Below are 19,569 nucleotides of genomic sequence, written 5' to 3'. Positions count from 1 at the left end.
TCATCATTATTAGTAGCATCATCATCATCATTATCATGGTTGTCCAAGTCTTGTCCTTCATCGTACATTTCTTTGTTGTCACTGCGATCCTCATCTTGGTCGTGCATGTCTTGCTCTTCATCAATATTGATGTATTCGCAATTCTGTGCTGTCACTAGCTATAGACTCAGTCGCGAGTTCACTCTCATTTGGAGAATGGGGTTCTGCGATGTCATTTTCTTGATCGTGTTCGCCGGAAATTAGTTGGTCGTCTAACAAAGAATCAAACTGATCAAAGTTGATATCGATATCTTCAAATACCGGATTGTTGGCTTTCAACCATTTAAGTGCTTGTCTAACATTTTCTGGATTAACGTCCTGACACATATGATGCCCTTTGTAAATGAGGCGACGTTTTAACTTGATCCGGATAAGACTTTGTTCCGTTGGTAGTCTTGGTAAACACGCAGCTGTGTTATTAATATTAGCTTTTACGCACTTGTCTTGTCCATTGATACCTTTTTGAGCACCTTTAATCAATGGGATCATTTTCATAAATAGGATAGCTGGCGAAATAAGATGTCTTTCTAGCATGTTTAATCCGCTAATTGGTGAGGTTGTTGTACTAATGCTAATTTGTTCACAGTTGACAACTTCGCACACGGTCTTTTAATAAATTATCATGGCATGCCATGCAAATCCACACTTGATCATGAACTTCATCATTTTTCTTTTGCGGGTAATGCATTTATATCGGTGTTGCAAGGTAAACTTTGCTCCAGGATAGACCGATTATATGCGCTAGTGTACAGTGCCCTGACTTGTCTCTTGAGAAAGATACGTTGACATATCTGACACACGTAAGTAAGCTGATCGCTTTCTACACGATTCTTGAAAATGCAAAATTACTGTACTGATATCCGATTTTTTCCTGTACATATTTGACTGTGTTTGCTGACGCTTTTTCTCTGCATTTTCTGGAATTTCATATGATTTCTTTGATTGCTGACGTGCCTGATTACGTTTTTTGTCTGCCTTTTCTGGAATTTCATATGATTTCTTTGATTGCTGACGTGCCTGATTACGTTTGTTGTCTGCCTTTTCTGGAATTTCATATGATTTCTTTGATTGCTGACGTGCCTGATTACGTTTGTTGTCTGCCTTTTCTGGAATTTCATATGATTTCTTTGATTGCTGACGTTTTTTTCTCTGCATTTTCGGGAATTTCATATGATTTCTTTGATTGCTGACGTGCCTGATTACGTTTGTTGTCTGCCTTTTCTGGAATTTCATATGATTTCTTTGATTGCTGACGCTTTTTCTCTGCATTTTCGAATTTCATATTTTTGACGTGTCCGCAATTTTTTGCGCCCTCGTATTCGGTTATTTCATATTGTTCCTTTGACCTTTTTTCGCTTCTTTTCGAGTCTTTCATTTTTTTGATCGGTAGTCAAACTTTGATACCACTTTTGGTATTTTGACAGGCCTGTCGACTTCGTCTGTGGTATATCTTGACTTTTGGTCCACGTGGAACAGCCTGCCTCGTCGTGAATGTTAGTTTCTGATAACATTTCGCTGGTCATTTGAATATGTACAGACTGAATACCGAATATTTCAGTTGTGACTTTCAATTTTGAACACAAGACTTTCAGGTAAGAATGTAAATTGTCAAAGTCTTCAAAAACCAAAAGTACCGAATGACCGTTATTTGCTGTGGGGAACCCAAATTCATCCCGTGAATGTGAATCAAAGAACATATAGCGTCCGGTTGCTGAATCCCTGTAAATTGCCATCATATACGATTGAAATATCAGTATATTTAAATTTGACACTGCAAATGCTGCTTGCAATTGAACATTGAGTGGTTCTAGCTCATTACCATCCTCTCGTTCGAGTATGCAATAGCTTAAGGGTTCATAATTGATTGCAAATGTTGAGTTGTCTTGTAATTTACATTCTGTAGGTAATTGCGTATTTTCTAAATAACCACTTTCGTGGAGTTCACCTGATAGACGTAATTTCTGGGATAAAGTTCTATACAAATAATCGCCATCTTTCAATATTTGATCTAAATTCACAGAATTTAATTCTTGGGAAATAAAAGGAATACGGCAAAGATACACTAATGTATTGCAAGAACATTGCACACCTCTAGAAACGTCACTAAATAGAAAATCACCTTGATGGAAAGTACCAGCCACTTGATTTACGTAGGCAATGCGAATCGAATCAGGATTTGGTTGACTATCATCATCGCTTATTATAATTTCTTTCTCGCATCCTTCCTTGTTTTCGGATTGTATTTCTGATATTGTCTTACTTTTCTGTTTACTCTGCCTTGCTTTTTGCAACACGTGATTTCTTTGATGGACGTGGCATTATTACTGTGTCTAAATGATTTAATAGAATTAATATTATGCTGAATTAATGCGTAAACAATGTGAATTGTAATTGATATTTACTTCTTAAATAGGTTAACAAGAATTTTGTATTATTATTTTTATTTTATTACAGAAACAATGAATGCAATTGAATTGTGAAATTTGTGTCTCTGTCTTGTCTGTCTTGTTTATCTGTCTTATCTCTGTCTTGTCTCTGTCTTGTCTCTTTGTCTTGTCTCTGTCTTATCTCTGTCTTGTCTTTGTCTTGTCTCTTTGTCTTGTCTCTTTGTCTTGTTTCTTTGTCTTGTTTCTTTGTCTTGTCTCTTTGTCTTGTCTGTCTTGTCTCTGTCTTATCTCTTTGTCTTATCTCTTTGTCTTGTCTCTTTGTCTTGTCTCTTTGTCTTGTCTCTTTGTCTTGTCTCTTTGTCTTTTGTTTCTTTGTCTTTTGTTTCTTGTCTTTTGTTTCTTTGTCTTTTGTTTCTTTGTCTTTTGTTTCTTTGTCTTTTGTTTCTTTGTCTTTTGTTTCTTTGTCTTTTGTTTCTTTGTCTTTTGTTTCTTTGTCTTATCTCCTTGTCTTATCTCTTTGTCTTATCTTTTGTCTGGTGGGTTCAGCAGAACTGAACCCCTTTTGTGGTTTGGGTTCAGCAGAACTGAACCCCTTTTGTGGTTTGGGTTCAGCAGAACTGAACCCCTTTTGTGGTTTGGGTTCAGCAGAACTAAACCCCTTTTGTGTGGATGGGTTCCCTGAACCAGTTTGTTAAGGTGGCCGCAGCAACGGAATGGCGTACTATGGTAGTTAGTTGTTAAGCACCTTTACACGCTGTTAATGTTATTGTGTTTTGCCTCTGGGGGGACTGAGTTTCTGTTGTACAGTCTACCACTTTGAAAATGCTGTCGAAAAGTTTGATTACCTGTCAATGATAACAAAAAATATGTACGTCTATAAATTCAGTTGATTTACAATACAATACAATGACCCAGTACGTTCTTGGAAAAGGCCAAATATGCAAAACATCAAGGAGTAGCACAAGATAAATGTTTCCAATTTCATAAAAAAAATGTTTTTGATTATTATAATATTAACTTGATTCCAATTAAGCACTTTTCATATAAGGGTGCATATGAAAACGCTGCTGTATTCAGATGATCGGAATCAGATCACTTCCTCATGGTGCACATCAAGTCTGTACTTGGATTGTGAATATCCCAACAACACTGGGATGGGTTGCGTAAACACAATATATAAACTCATCCCAAAAAGAAAGTATCCAGTTTAATTTTGGTCCATAAGTCAAAGAAGGGTGTTAAATCAAGACCTACCAAAAGTATGTTATAGATAAATTTATGCAAGCACAGTTTGATACCTCATTTGTCAAAATCGATGGAGAGATTAATGACACAATGACTATTTGAATGCAATTACCTCAATTATAAAAGTTGCAGTAATTGCTATTGATTTGGTCCTGCTTCTCAATATTCATTTTGTTTTACTGCGAGCATGTGCCGCAGATGTCTGGCAGTCATTGATGGACAGCAGGAGGACATACCAGATATTGACAGTGAAGTGTGAAGGGTAAAACATTGAGGAATGAGTAAAAGAATATCTGTATTCAATCAAACACATGAAGTGAAGTCGAACAGTCTTAGTCCGTCTCTGATATGGTGTACCTTTATGAAGAATCTTGAGAGGCAGGAAAGCGACATCAATAGGAATTACTGCAACTTTAAAATCCTGGGTAGGTGCATTCAAAAGGTCATTGTGTCATCAATTCTGCATCGATTTGGACAAATGAGGTATCAAAATGTACGCAATAAGTTTATCTGTAACATACTTTTGGTAGGTCTTAATTTAAGACCCCATCTTTGACTTATAGACCAAAATCAAACTGGATACTTTCTTTTTGGGATGAGTTTACATATAATGCTCATAACACCAGACTGGCTCCCACTCTCTCTAATACCTACCAAGCCTTTTAATGCTAATTAACTAATTTGCATATAACACAAAACAGAAGCGTCCAATGAAAAAATAAAGCGCCTAAATGTTGTTGCTAATGAAATTTGCCACATTTTGGTACCAATAATGACACACTTCGGACAATATTTGAGCATTTTATGCTAATTAGCTAATTTGCATATAACTCAAAACAGAAGCGTCCAATGAAAAATAAATCGCCTACGGGTTGTTGCTCATGAAATTTGCCACATTTTGGTACCAATGATTTATACAATTTGGACAATATTTGAGCATTTTATGCTAATTAGCTAATTTGCATATATCTCAAAACAGAAGCGTCCAATGAAAAAATAAATCGACTATTGGCTGTTGCTCATGAAATTTGCCACATTTTGGTACCAATGACGATACACTTCGGACAATATTTGAGCATTTTTATGCTAATTAGCTAATTTGCATAGAACTCAAAACAGAAGCGTCCAATGAAAAAATAAATCACCTATGGGTTGTTGCTCATGAAATTTGCCACATTTTGGTACCAATCACGATACACTTTGGACAATATTTGAGCATTTTTATGCTAATTAGCTAATTTGCATAAAACTCAAAACAGAAGCGCCCAATGAAAAAATAAATCGACTATGGGTTGTTGCTCATGAAATTTGCCACATTTTGGTACCAATGACGATACACTTCGGACAATATTTGAGCATTTTATGCTAATTAGCTAATTTGCATATAACTCAAAACAGAAGCGTCCAATGAAAAAATAAATCGACTATGGGTTGTTGCTCATGAAATTTGCCACATTTTGGTACCAATGACGATACACTTCGGACCATACTTGAGCATTTTCATGCTAATTAGCTAATTTGCATATATCTCAAAACAGAAGCGTCCAATGAAAAAATAAATCACCTACGGGTTGTTGCTCATGAAATTTGCCACATTTTGGTACCAATGATTACACTTTGGACAATATTTGAGCATTTTTATGCTAATTAGCTAATTTGCATATAACTCAAAACAGAAGCGTCCAATGAAAAAATAAATCACCTATGGGTTGTTGCTCATGACATTTGCCACATTTTGGTACCAATGACGATACACTTCGGACAATATTTGAGCATTTTTATGCTAATTAGCTAATTTGCATATATCTCAAAACAGAAGCGTCCAATGAAAAAATAAATCGCCTATGGTTTGTTGCTCATGAAATTTGCCACATTTTGGTACCAATGACGACACACTTCGGACAATATGTGAGCATTTTTATGCTAATTAGCTAATTTGCATATAACTCAAAACAGAAGCGTCCAATGAAAAAATAAATCGCCTGTGGTTTGTTGCTCATGAAATTTGCCACATTTTGGTACCAATGACGATATACCTTCGGACAATATTTGAGCATTTTTATGCTAATTAGCTAATTTGCATATAACTCAAAACAGAAGCGTCCAATGAAAAAATAAATCACCTATGGGTTGTTGCTCATGAAATTTGCCACATTTTGGTACCAATCACGATACACTTTGGACAATATTTGAGCATTTTTATGCTAATTAGCTAATTTGCATATAACTCAAAACAGAAGCGTCCAATGAAAAAATAAATCGCCTATGGGTTGTTGCTCATGAAATTTGCCACATTTTGGTACCAATGACGATACACTTCGGACAATATTTGAGCATTTTTATGCTAATTAGCTAATTTGCATATATCTCAAAACAGAAGCGTCCAATGAAAAAATAAATCGACTATTGGCTGTTGCTCATGAAATTTGCCACATTTTGGTACCAATGACGATACACTTCGGACAATATTTGAGCATTTTTATGCTAATTAGCTAATTTGCATAGAACTCAAAACAGAAGCGTCCAATGAAAAAATAAATCGACTATGGGTTGTTGCTCATGAAATTTGCCACATTTTGGTACCAATGACGATACACTTCGGACAATATTTGAGCATTTTTATGCTAATTAGCTAATTTGCATATAACTCAAAACAGAAGCGTCCAATGAAAAAATAAATCACCTATGGGTTGTTGCTCATGAAATTTGCCACATTTTGGTACCAATCACGATACACTTTGGACAAGATTTGAGTATTTTTATGCTGAATTTAATAAGTACCAAATTTCAAATTACACATGCTCATTTTAGTAATTTTCTTGGCTAACAGCCCCTTAATATATAAAGCACGGTCTATCGTCAGATTATGATTGATAACAATCCTGACAATTTATACCGAACAGTTAATGTTTTGAGAGTTTGTCAAAATGGGGTTGAAATACTCGGGTGAAACACATTATATTCAGAAATAATTCTTACGAGTTACTGCCTTGCACTGGTCCAGTGGATGCCTGAATGTTTCTCCTTCGTCGCCAGTATAATATTCTAGAGTCAATCCAATGATACAGATGGACAAATAAGTTTATATCACAACAGTTATCGCTGTTTATGTTCACGGTCATAATGCATCAATGCACGTGTAGTTTACCGTACTGTGTGTGACCGTACTGGTAGCATCCGTTGTACAGTTGCCGGCCGGTGTATTGTATTATCAGCTGCCACACAAAATAGCAATGTACTCATTTTAGGAAGCCCGCAGAAAAGTAAAGCTTAGGGGTTGTGCAATGATTAAGAGCCCTATAGGGAGGGTAAAATGGGGGGGCAAGAAATTTTTTGCGAGCCGATAGGGGGGGTAAGCAATTTTGGCAAGCCGAGAGGGGCTGGTGAATTTCAGCTTAATCGGAACTTATACGTGGATTTTGATTTTTTTAAATTTTTGATTGACATTTTGACCCTTTTAATGACCTTTGACCTCAATGAAAAAAAACCTTACGTACACCGACAAAATGCGTTGTTCCAATTTTAATTTAAAAATTCTCACATGTTTAGTTGATGAGATAAAAATTCTTAAAGTTATTTAGCTAAAAACAGGAAGTGACCCCTTAATGACCTTTGACCCCCTAAATAAAAATACCATGCATGCATCAGGGAACACTGATTCATGTATGATGATTATATTACTCTGGTCTGTTTACATTTTGAGATAAAAATTTTTGAACATTTTTGATAATTTTGGTTTATGACCGGAAGTAACCCCTTAATGACCTTTGACCCCCAAACTGTATGCATCCTAAAGACCCTGGCTAGTAGCGATGCATGTGTGCTAATGGCGACTCTCTGCTAAGTAATTTGTAAAGACAGTGATTTTTTGAATATTTTTAGACTTTGACCGAAATGACCCCTTAATGACCTTTGACCCTTATCTGAGCACACCCTATAGACACCGACTAAAGTCGAGTCACATGATATAACCATGTCCTCATCGCATGAAATCTGTGGAAGGAGTAGCATTTTTTGTGAAATCACATTTTTGACCATTATAGCTAGGTCAAAGGTCACAGCAAGGTCACAGTCAAATGGCAGGTTTGGCCTATCCCAGTGGTCTTTTGGGTCAAGTTTCGTTGAAATCTGTCAATCTCTTTGCGAGCTAGATGCAGTTGATTGCGTTGCCAGAAGAAAGAGAGAAACAAGCCGCAATTTGACCTTTGACCCCTATAACTTGACCCCTGGGTCACGGATGGGGTCAACTGCTCTTGCATTGTGCTTAGGATGTCATAAGAAATATTTCAGGTCAATTTCAGCTTAATCGGAACTTATACATGGATTTTGATTTTTTTAAATTTTTGATTGACCTTTTGACCCCCTTAATGACCTTTGACAAAAAAAAAAAAAAAAACCTTATGTACACCGACAAAATGCATTGTTCCAATTTTAATTAAAAAATTCTAACATGTTCAGTTGTTGAGATAAAAATTCTTGAAGTTATTCAGCTAAAAACAGGAAGTGACCCCTTAATGACCTTTGACCCACAAAATAAAAATACCATGCATACATCAGGGAACACTAATTCATGTATGTTGGTTATATTATTCTGGTCTGTTTACATTTTGAGATAAAAATGTTTTGAACATTTTGATAAATTTGGTTTTTGACGGAAGTAACCCCTTAATGACCTTTGACCCCGAAACTGTAGGCATCCTAAAGACCCTGGCTAGTAGCAATGCATGTGTGCTAATGGCGACTCTCTGCTATGTAATTTGTAAAGACAGTGAATTTTGAATATTTTTTAGACTTTGACCAGAAATGACCCCTTAATGACCTTTGACCCCTTATCTGAGCACACCCTATAGACACCGACTAAAGTCGAGTCACATGATATAACCATGTCCTCATCGCATAAAATTTGTGGAAGGAGTAGCATTTTTGTGAAATCACATTTTTGACCATTATAGCTAGGTCAAAGGTCACGGCGAGGTCAAAGTCAAATGGAAGGTTTGGCCTAGCCCAATGGTCATTTGGGTCAACTTTGGTTGAAATCTGTCAATCCCTTGCGGTGCTTCTTGCAGTTGATTGCGGTTGCCAGAAGAAGAAAGAAGAAAGAAAGAAAGAATTGAGAAGAGACAGAACAAGCCGACATCCGTCGTCGGCTTGTAAACAGCAAGAAAAAAATAAGTTAGGCTGCACGCCTAACTTAAGAAACTAGAGCAACTGTGCCCTTTGCAAGGGCACGAGGTAAGTTAGGCGGATGATTGTGACGATCTGATCAAGCAGCAATACTGTACTGGGTGCTGGATAGTATTAATTTTAATAAGACTGTTTCATTGATTGCCGTTTTAATATACCTTGATCGTGGAAAGCTGGCATTTTAAAAACTTGAACTTTGACCTCTGTGTGACCCCCTTAATGACCTTAAATGAATTTTAAAATATTTAAAACATGTAAAGAACGTCATAAGGATCATTGCATTTAAATTTCAGCTCAATTGGAGCATTTTGGAACACTTGACCTTTGACCCCTTTATGGTCCCTAATGACCTAAATGAATTATAAAATGTTTTTAAAATGTTTAGAATGTCATAAGGATCATTGCATTTAAATTTCAGCTCAATTGGAGCATTTTGAAAAACTTGACCTTTGACCCCTTTATGGGCCCCTTAATGACCTTAAATAAATTTTAAAATATTTGAAACATGTTTAGAATGTCATAAGGATCATTGCATTTAAATTTCAACTCAATCGGAGCATTTTCGGTTGTAATGACCTTTTTTGACCCCTGTGACCCCTTGGATGACCTTTGACGTTAAACAACCCATAACTTTTGTAGCCAGCTACCCAATACTGCTTGTGACTGAGTTTGGTTGCAATCCGATCAAGGATGTTGAAGTAGTAGCAAATTGTGAGAAGAAAGAAAGAAAGAAAGAGGAACTAGAGCAACTGTGCCCTTTGCAAGGGCACGAGGGAAGTTAGGCGGATGACCTGATCAAGCAGCAATACTGTGCTGGATAAGATTAATTTTAATAATAATATTTTTTTTAATTTTCATTAATTGCCGTTTTAATATAGTCTACCTTGATCGCGGAAAGCTGACATTTAAAAAATTGACCTTTGACCTCTGCATGACCCCCTTGATGATCTTAAATGAATTTCAAAATATTTAAAACATGTTGAGAATGTCATAAGGATCATTGCATTTAAATTTCAGCTCAATTAGAGCATTGAAAAAAAACTTGACCTTTGACCCATTTATGACCCCTTAATGACCTTAAATGAATTTTGAAATATTTTCAAAATGTTTAGAATGTCATAAGGGCCATTGCATTTAAATTTCAGCTCAATTGGAGCATTTTAAAAAACTTGACCTTTGACCCATTTATGACCCCTTAATGACCTTAAATGAATTTTGAAATATTTTCAAATGTTTAGAATGTCATAAGTGTCTTTGCGTTTAAATTTCAGCTCAATTGGAGCATTTTAAATAACTTGACCTTTGACCCCTTTGTGACCCCCTTAATGACCTTAAATAAATTTTTAAATATTTTAAACATGTTTAGAATGTCATAAGGATCATTGCATATAAATTTCAGCTCAATTGGAGTATTTTCGGTTAAGATGACCTTTTTTGACCCCTGTGACCTCTTGGATGACCTCTGACATTAAACAACCCATAACTTTTGTAGCCAGCTACCCAATACTGCTTGTGACTGAGTTTGGTCGAAATCCGTTCAACGATGTGGAAGTAGTAGCAAATTGTGAGAAGAAAGAAGAAAGAAGAAAGAACTAGAGCAACTGTGCCCTTTGCAAGGGCACGAGGTAAGTTAGGCGGATGACTGTGACGATCTGATCCAGCAGCAACACTGTGCTGGATGGATAGTATTAATTTTAATAAGACTGTTTCATTAATTGCCGTTTAAATATACCTTGATCGTGGAAAGCTGGCATTTTGAAAACTTGACCTTTGACCTCTGTATGACATCCTTAATGACCTTAAATGAATTTTAAAAATATTTAAAACATGTTAAGAATGTCATAAGGATCATTGCATTTAAATTTCAGCTCAATTGAAACATTTTGAAAACTTGACCTTTGTCCCCCTTATTGCCCCTTAATGACCTTGAATGAACTTAAAAATGTTTTTAGAATGTTTAGAATGTCATAAGGATCATTGCATTTAAATTTCAGCTCAATTGGAGCATTTTGAACAACTTGACCTTTGACCCCTTTATGGCCCCTTAATGACCTTAAATAAATTTTAAAATATTTTAAACATGTTTAGAATGTCATAAGCATCATTGCATTTAAATTTGAGCTCAATCGGAGCATTTTTGGTTAAAATAACCTTTTTTGACCCCTGTGACCCCTTGGATGACCTCTGACGTTAAACAACCCATAACTTTTGTAGCCAGCTACCCAATACTGGTTGTGACTGAGTTTAGTCGAAATCCGATCAAGGATGTGGAAGTAGTAGCAAATTGTGAGAAAGAAGAAAGAAAGAAAGAAAGAGGAAATGGCAAGAAAGAAATAAGTTAGGCTGCCCGCCTAACTTAAGAAAGAAATGGCAAGAAAGAAATAAGTTAGGCTGCACGCCTAACTTAAAGAAAGAAATGGCAAGAAAGAAATAAGTTAGGCTGCCCGCCTAACTTAAGAATTGAGAAGAGACAGAACAAGCCGACATTCGTCGTCGGCTTGTAAGAAGAAAGAAAGAAAGAATTGAGAAGAGACAGCACAAGCCGACGTTTGACGTCGGCTTGTAATGAAATAGCCTGAGAGGCAAAGAAGGGTAAGAATAGAGGGGAAATACACCATGGCTAGGATGTCGGTCTTTTTCATGTATAAGAGCTATTCCAAGGACTGCGAGGAGGCCACATTTTGATGGTCATTTGGGCTCCAAGCAACATTGGTAATTTTTTGGTACATGCTAACCTTTGTTAGCGATGCATCATCAAAGCGATGCATCATTTGACTTCTGAGGGGGTTAGGGCTGGAAGATTTTGAAAGAAAAATTTCCCTGCTGCACTTTCCCTACTGTCACTAAAAAAACATTTTTTAAAAAGCTTACCTCACTATCACTAAAAAAACTTTCCTCACCTAACTGTGTATACAAATATAGGCCTACAATAAGGCCCTAATGCATGAAAATTAAAAAAAATTAATCCTGGCCTATACGAAGTGCAAAATAAATACTAGTAAATGATAAAAATATCGCCGAAAACAATAAGCTCTATCGCCAATCCCCTGACCTCAACTTCAAACCTCCCCTACATGTCAAATGGCGCATCCCTTATAAAGCCTTGATCAAGGCTATTTATCTCATGCAGCCTCAGAGAGGGGGTAAGAATAGGGGAAACTGAAAACTTCAGAAAATGATATATAAACTCATCATCGCCCACGGATCTTTTTCATATGTGATGGAATCAATGTGAGCATCTGAGTCAGCTTACTCAGCTAAGGCCCTGTTTTGTAATTTTTTTCTACATTATAGATAAATTTGCATCTTTGGAGCTCAATTTCAATCATGTACAAGAAGTTGTTTGAACACCTTGTAGGGAAACTAGGGATAATACATGTACATATTTTACTTCTTTCATTCTCTATCTTTCTTTTACATTCTTTCTATTTTAAAAAGTTAAATGTTAAAAATAAAGTTCCATCATTTTTAACTCCACTCTAATTCCTCAAGTTCAGTTACTCCTTCATGTAATTTTACACAAAATTAGGGTTAGGGTTAAGGTTAGGATTAGGGTTAGTTTAGGGTTAGGATTAGGGTTAGCATTAGGGTTATGATTAGGATTTGACTTAGGGTTAGGGCTAGAATTAGGGTTAGGGTTTGGATTAGCTTACACGAAATAATTACATGAAGGTTCGACCGAAAGTTCACTCAAGAAAATTTTAAGGAGCATGTTCCAACCTCATTATCCCAAATTTGTTATTCTCATCAATACGTCATCCCTGCTATAATAATTCCAACCTTGCAAATGATATCATATTAATTGGTTTAATTACTCCTCATTAATTACAATCATTCAACAGTTGACCATCCCATCAAGTTAATGACTCAATGTCAACTAAACTTGGTTCACTAGGATCCACAACATGCTCATCTATCAGGGCACAGTTCTTTAACCCCAATACAGTTGCACATTAATTGAATGACCTTTGAAAATTTGGGTACACAAACTCATACTCCGCAACTTGAGGTCAAATTTTGTTCTATTGTTGTTTAATTGAGGTTATTGAACTATGGCATTGGGATGAGGCCATTGTGGTCCATAAATCTATTTTAAAGTTAAATCAGGAAATTGAGGATTCTCTTCTGTATACTTTGAGGCACTTAATGATATGAGGGATTTTTTGGATAAAATGTTTTGAAAATAACAGACATGTGTTACAAAATAAATAAATACCACATAAAAGCTTACAAATATTGCTATTATTTTCATTCTTTGTAGTAGATCTAATTGGGACATAACATTGATTAATTTCAATTTTAAACTAAATAATTTTACTAATTTGTAAAATCATTTATTCTAAATAAGTAATTTGACTAAAATTATTAATTTCATTTATACAATGTAAGTAATTTCAAATAACTAATTTTACTAATTTGTACAGCAAGTCAAATACTTTGACAGGAAAATATAGTTAAATGTTTTCTTGGATCATTCATTCAATAAGGATCAAATGGTGCAAAATTGCTACAAAATCAAAAATGCATGCCAGTAACTACAGACAACAAACTTTTTTTTTTTTTTTTTTTTATTTGCACACCTAATACCATAAACAAATAATATTATTCATTTTGTCAATAGTTCCATATTATTAGTGAAGGACCCTGTCACAAGAGGGTCACTCAGGACCTCCCTATTGTCTAGCCTGCATACCACAGTATTTTGTCACAAAAGGCTGGAGGTATCCTATGGCAAGCATGTGCCTGTATACACATGGCTGGATGGCCAGCTGCAACCTGAAGGATCTGACTGTTAGGTGCCACAGGCTCTTGTGTGCTACTGTATTGGATGTCAGAAGAAAGTTTCTATAATCACGTTCAGACCCGAATTATTACTCGAGTTAAATTTTTTACAACCCGTGATAAAATACCACAAATATTTTCGCTAACTCGACTGATTGTCCATACATAGCTTACCCCGGCCTTTTAACATGACCTGCTGACGTGAATTTACCACGACCATTTTGTACCCAGGGATAATTTCCGGAAGTAGCGCGCAGGTTCTAAAAGTAAATATGCATTCCGATTGTAAACCAATTTCATTCGAGTAAAATTCGCAACGGAAAATGGAAAACGTGATGCAAAACATTCTAAAAGAATTTGATTTACCTGTTGACAAAATATTTTACCAAAATGTTTGCCCAAATATAATATGTTTTAAACACGTATTCATGATCCTTATATAACCCGACATTTAAAAAGTTTTGTAAAACATGTATTTGCAGGGTCATTAGGCCTACACTCTTCAGCGAAGAAAAAACGCACGCCTTGATTCATGTTAAGTAGTTTGGAGCAAGAACTGACTGAACGCCGATGGTTAATTTGTAGTGAGGTCAAATCTGCAGATGTTTACCTCGACTGTTACCTCTAGTGCGATCCACACAGGCATCAACCTCGACTGCTCCGGTCGGGTTAAGGATTTACCTCTGACTTTTTTCAGAGGTAAATCAGTCGGGTTAAGGTCGGGATAAGCTGCCCCGACTACTGTCCAGACGGGCACAAACTCGACATTTATCACGAGCTTACCCCGACTGGGCACTTTACTCGAGGTAAATACCCCTTTACTCGAGTTAAATACCCTACGTCTGAACACGGCTTATATCATGCATCTTTTTACTTTGTCAACAGAAAATTAGATGTGATTCATACATAGAACTACTAACTATCTCAGGGTCTTCCTGTCAGTCCGAAACACCATCAATCCGAACCACCGTCACACAGTGTCATCGCCCCGATATCTTATTCTTCATAGTAGAAATCGCCATGGTAGGTTGAATCCACAGCCACGCATGGCCATTTTATTCCACCTTTAATATGAGACGCAGTAGCCAAGTGACCTGACTAAGGCTACTGACAATAGCCGGGTAATTGATTTCTCGATGTGTGAAGCTTGTATACGACATTGCGGTCAATGGTCATACTGCCTCCACTGGAGTAGTGAGTGCAGCTATAGCCCGCGCTGTAGTCCATACAGGACCAACGCAATATAAAATTAAGAATTTTGGTCAGATTTTGAGTTCAAGACTCACAGCCGTTTCTCAAAGCGCAAACTAATGACTATCATATCTGTTCAACACGTATTTTCAAGTGTATGAGACCAGATCTGGTTTCTTGAGACGAAATCATTTACGGGAGATATTCATCATTTTCCACCCCGGTATCCGAAGATTTTCGTCTGATATCAAAATCGTGCATAGCAATTCATGTGTATCGATCCCGGTATTCATTTTAGTATCTCTGCTGCACCAAATAATTATAAGCCAGGCGATGTCGGTGTGCGTCAGTCCAAAAATCTAATTGAAGTTAGGGTTTGGGTTAGTGTTACTACTGTTAGGGCTAAGGTTAGGGTTAGGGTTGATGTCTTTTTCAATTAGATTTTCGGACTGACGGGGGTTCGGATTGACGGTGTTTCGGACTTAAACAGGATGTACCCGCTATCTCAAGAACTTCTGAACCAATCAGAAATGCATGTCTGAATGAATTAACCTACAGGGACCTTCAAACACAATCCTGACAATTTCGCATTCTGCTTTCATTCACTGCCACAACTGTGGAAGGAGTTAGCTTAATATGTAACTATAGTTTGATCAGCTCGTAATCGGCGGGAAATGTTAGGCTTTTACCACTACGCCGAAAAGTGCTATTAATCCGTGATGTTATAAGGCCCGCCGATTACGAGCTGATCAAAGTATATTATATCATTTTATGATTCATAAGGGTCTGGGATGCCGGACTAGGGCTAGTGGACTGTCATGGTCATCAAGTAGGATTCCCTGCGATATTGTGAATATCCCACTATTTTTCAAAACTATGATCCCAAACCGAAAACAAAAACCTTTCAGCCCCTAATATTTTTGTTATTTCCCCATAGTCCTATCCCTAGCTTGTAGAAAGTGTGTTTGCAATATGTTTACAAACGATAACCAAGAACTTATTTAAAACATGTCTTTTCATCACAACAATTTTAGAAACAAAGTAAGGAAGCAAATCGGAAAAATAACAAAAATATTTAAAAATCTCCAAAAATCAGTGAGGACGGGGACGATATACATGTTATTTATTTTACTTGGCCTAATAGTTGAACTTGAGATATACTTGGGGGAACCCTGGAGTGTTTCCAGATATTTTGAAAAGTTGTAAAATTGAAAATTCTACAAATGTTGCCAAAAAACAAGACCAAACATGAACTTGAGATATACTTGGGGAAACCCTGTATTTCCAGATATTTTCAAAAGCTGTAAAATTGACAATTCTCCAAATGTTGCCCAAAACAAGACCAATATAGAGTAGAAAGGACCGAACATGAACTTGAGATATACTTGGGAAACCCTGGAGTGTTTCCAGATATTTTGAAAAGTTGTAAAATTGAAAATTCTACAAATGTTGCCAAAAACAAGACCACTATTATAAAACGACCAAACATGAACTTGAGATTTACTTGGGGAAACCCTGGAGTGTTTCCAGATATTTTAAAAAGTTGTAAAATTGAAAATTCTTCAATTTATGTTGCCAAAAAAACTATACCACTCAGTCATGAAAGAATGAAACATGAACTTGAGAAGTACAGGGGAAACCCTGGAGTGCTTCCAGATATTTTTATCACATGGAAGAAACTATTGGCAGCGATTCTTATAAAACGAGCTAAATTTAGTGCAACCACCTACCAAGGAGGATGCCTGAACAAAATATGTTTGCAGATGAAAGCGATATGTCTGCGTCATCGGGCATGCCTTCGGCTCTTTTCTTAAAGGGGTACCAACTCATGGTTTAATTTGGGTGGGAAATTTTAGCATCAGCGAAAGTGATACATGTTAATTTTAGCTTCAGGAGAGCAAATTGAGACAATAACAGGCACATTATGACCTAATTGAGGCCAGGGTGTGCTAATTTTGAAACATGCCACCACTGTGAGAAAGATATTGGTCCCATCCAAATGACAGTCACCCAACTAGAAAACACCATATTCCCTAATATATTTATAGATTAAACTGTGCATAATCTTGTTGGGAGTGACCATGGATGTCCATGGTTCGGCTGTGGGTCTGCACTTAAGGGGGTACTGCACCCCTGGCCAATTTTGTGCCTATTTTTGCATTTTTCTCAAAAATTATAGCGTATTGGTGACAAGTAAGATATGTATATTATAGGGGCAAGGACTACAACTACTGCACTGAAAATTTAACAACTCAAGGCAAGCAGTTATTGATTTATTGATCAAATATTGGTTTTCCCTCATTTTTGACTGTAACTCCACAACTGTTGTCTGTGCTGAAATAAAATTTCCAGTGCAGTAGTTTCCAGTCCTGTGCCCCTATAATATACATACCGTATTGTTTGTAATAAACGCCCGGGGGCGTTGCATTTTTCCAAATGGGGGGCGTTTATTGGAAGTGAATTGTCAGTGAAAAAAGCTTAAAAATCGGGTTCAATTTCCCGATTGTGCTCCTGTTAAAAGGAGGGATTTACGACCATACAAGATGGCGGCGCCCACTGAAAATTACAATTTTGTGGGAAATACAACAAAATTACACCTGTAAGTGCATGGAATTAGTGAAATTTTACCATAATTAGGCAATGAATGGATGGGAGTTGAGTCAAAATAGGTTTTTTCCATGCAATTTAGCGCTCGTGACTGCCATTACTGATGCAAGTTTTAAGCTTACCTACACGATATGGCATGGAAATGTTTGCATTTTTGTCAATTTTTCACACAAAAATTGGAGGGGGCGTTTATTAGAGGGGGAGCGTTTATTACAAACAATACGGTAGGTATTTTACTTGTCACCAATACGCTATAATTTTTGAGAAAAATGCAAAAATAGGCACAAAATTGGGCAGGGGTGCAGTACCCCCCTTAATGAATAAAATGTCATACTTGTCAGTGAAAACAAACGCACAGAGATGGTCATCTAATTATGCACAAACCACAACTTTTTATGCAACACATAAATAATACATCCCTACTTTGTTCATTATCTACTGTTAAAACTATTGTGAATTTATTCATAGGCGTAGATCCTGGGGGGTGGGGGATAAATCCCCCAATATTTTGCCAGGGGGGATGGTCCATACAATCACCCCCCCCCCCAATGTTGACGCCTGAATATAGGTTTCTTACCAAATTAACCTCATATTTGACCATTTTAGCCCCAAAAGTGCAAATTTTCACGTGCTTCGAGCGTATTTATTAGCTTCAAAATAGCATAATTTTTCGCGCACTTCACACGCATTTGTACTGTAACCTTATTATTTTCCAACGCCATCCCCCAATGTCAAAAAGAAATCTATGCCACTGAATTTATTTGCACTCCTTTCACGTTCCAAATAGCTCCAAAATAACAATATGCCAACAATATTATTGGGAAACATGGGATTCAAAAATTGTGTATTTTTAAAAAACAACAGATAAGCGAAACATTCAATATTATATTGGCAAAGCAAGGAAATAATTGCTCAAAAATTATTTTTTGGTACCTAAATCTGTGTGGGCGTCACTGACAGTGATATTTCTGGTTATCAGTTGGCGTAATTGATGAAAAAGTACTACTGAAAAGGGTGATATTTTCGCAGTATTAATTGTTCACGATTTGAACTGTTAGTGTTGGGAGCAGTTTTGCATTTGTTTACACATGAAAACCTATGGGTATAGAGAAAATTTTTGTGGGCTTATAAATTTGTGGTTTTGATATTAACCGCGAAAATAATTACCTTGCAAAAATTTCCCAGCTATACAGCACTACTCCTACAACAACTATAAAGTGCTTTTTAAGGGGGTACTACACCCCTGGCCAATTTTGTGCCTATTTTTGCATTTTTCTCAAAAATTATAGTGCAATTAAGATATGCATGTTGTAGGGGCAAGGACTACAACTATTGCTCTGAAAATTCAGCAACTCAAGGCAAGTAGTTATTGATTTATTGATCAAATACTGGTTTTCCCTCATTTTTGACTGTAACTCCACAACTGTTGTCTGTGCCAAATAAAATTTCCAGTGCAGTAGTTGTAGTCCTTGCCCCTATAATATACATATCTTACTTGTCACCAATGCGCTATAATTTTTGAGAAAAATGCAAAAATAGGCACAAATTTGGACAGGGGTGTAGTACCCCCTTAAAGCGATGAAAAGGTGATGAAAACTATATTTGTTTCCTTTTGAATGAAAAAGTCATTTTATAATAGATTATCTGATTTTATCATATGATTACTTCCACATAGAGCAACTGCGTCCAGTTTCACAGGAAAGTAACATTATGTGGCTGTCATTTGCAATCCCTGCCCCCCCCCCCATGGGACTACATGTAGTGGGGCTTTGGCAGAGATGTAATATTGTTAAGTGTTACAAACAAAACAGTCTTAGCAGGGTAGGCATATTTTCTTGTACATTCTTGACCAAATCCCTGCCCTTAACCCCAGGCAACCACCGGAAAGATCACAAAGCGTGCATGACTTTGCAGACACAACTCATATCAAAGATGGGATCAAAGAACATGGATTCCCCGTTAAAATTATTAGGACATAGGCCTATTTGTCTCCCCCACATTAGATCAGGCACAGTTGAGCACTCTTTAAAAACTTCCTGGGTAGATCCCATCCCCTTACATGGCCTGGCTTTATCCTGGAGGCAGTACGGGGACACATTGAGATGTTATCCCTGACCAAGTCCCGGCCAAGTCC

The 19,569-nt window shown here is 36.7% G+C and overlaps 2 protein-coding genes across 2 annotated transcripts in view; both read right to left on the bottom strand.

Annotated features, from left to right (window-relative positions):
• Nucleotides 1-19,569, bottom strand: part of LOC140138820 (rap guanine nucleotide exchange factor 1-like) — a 263,652-nt gene that overhangs the window by 177,322 nt on the left and 66,761 nt on the right. The gene's annotated exons all lie outside the window — the stretch shown is intronic.
• Nucleotides 2,488-2,910, bottom strand: LOC140139641 (uncharacterized; the record flags this gene model as incomplete). The annotated part of the gene is made up of 1 exon (XM_072161345.1): nucleotides 2,488-2,910. A coding segment is annotated over one exon (423 nt), but the record flags the coding sequence as incomplete, so codon positions are not given.

Source organism: Amphiura filiformis, chromosome 18, assembly GCF_039555335.1.
Source record: "Amphiura filiformis chromosome 18, Afil_fr2py, whole genome shotgun sequence".
Taxonomy (NCBI): Eukaryota; Metazoa; Echinodermata; class Ophiuroidea; order Amphilepidida; family Amphiuridae; genus Amphiura; species Amphiura filiformis.
This window is presented reverse-complemented; position numbering and strand designations above follow the sequence as displayed.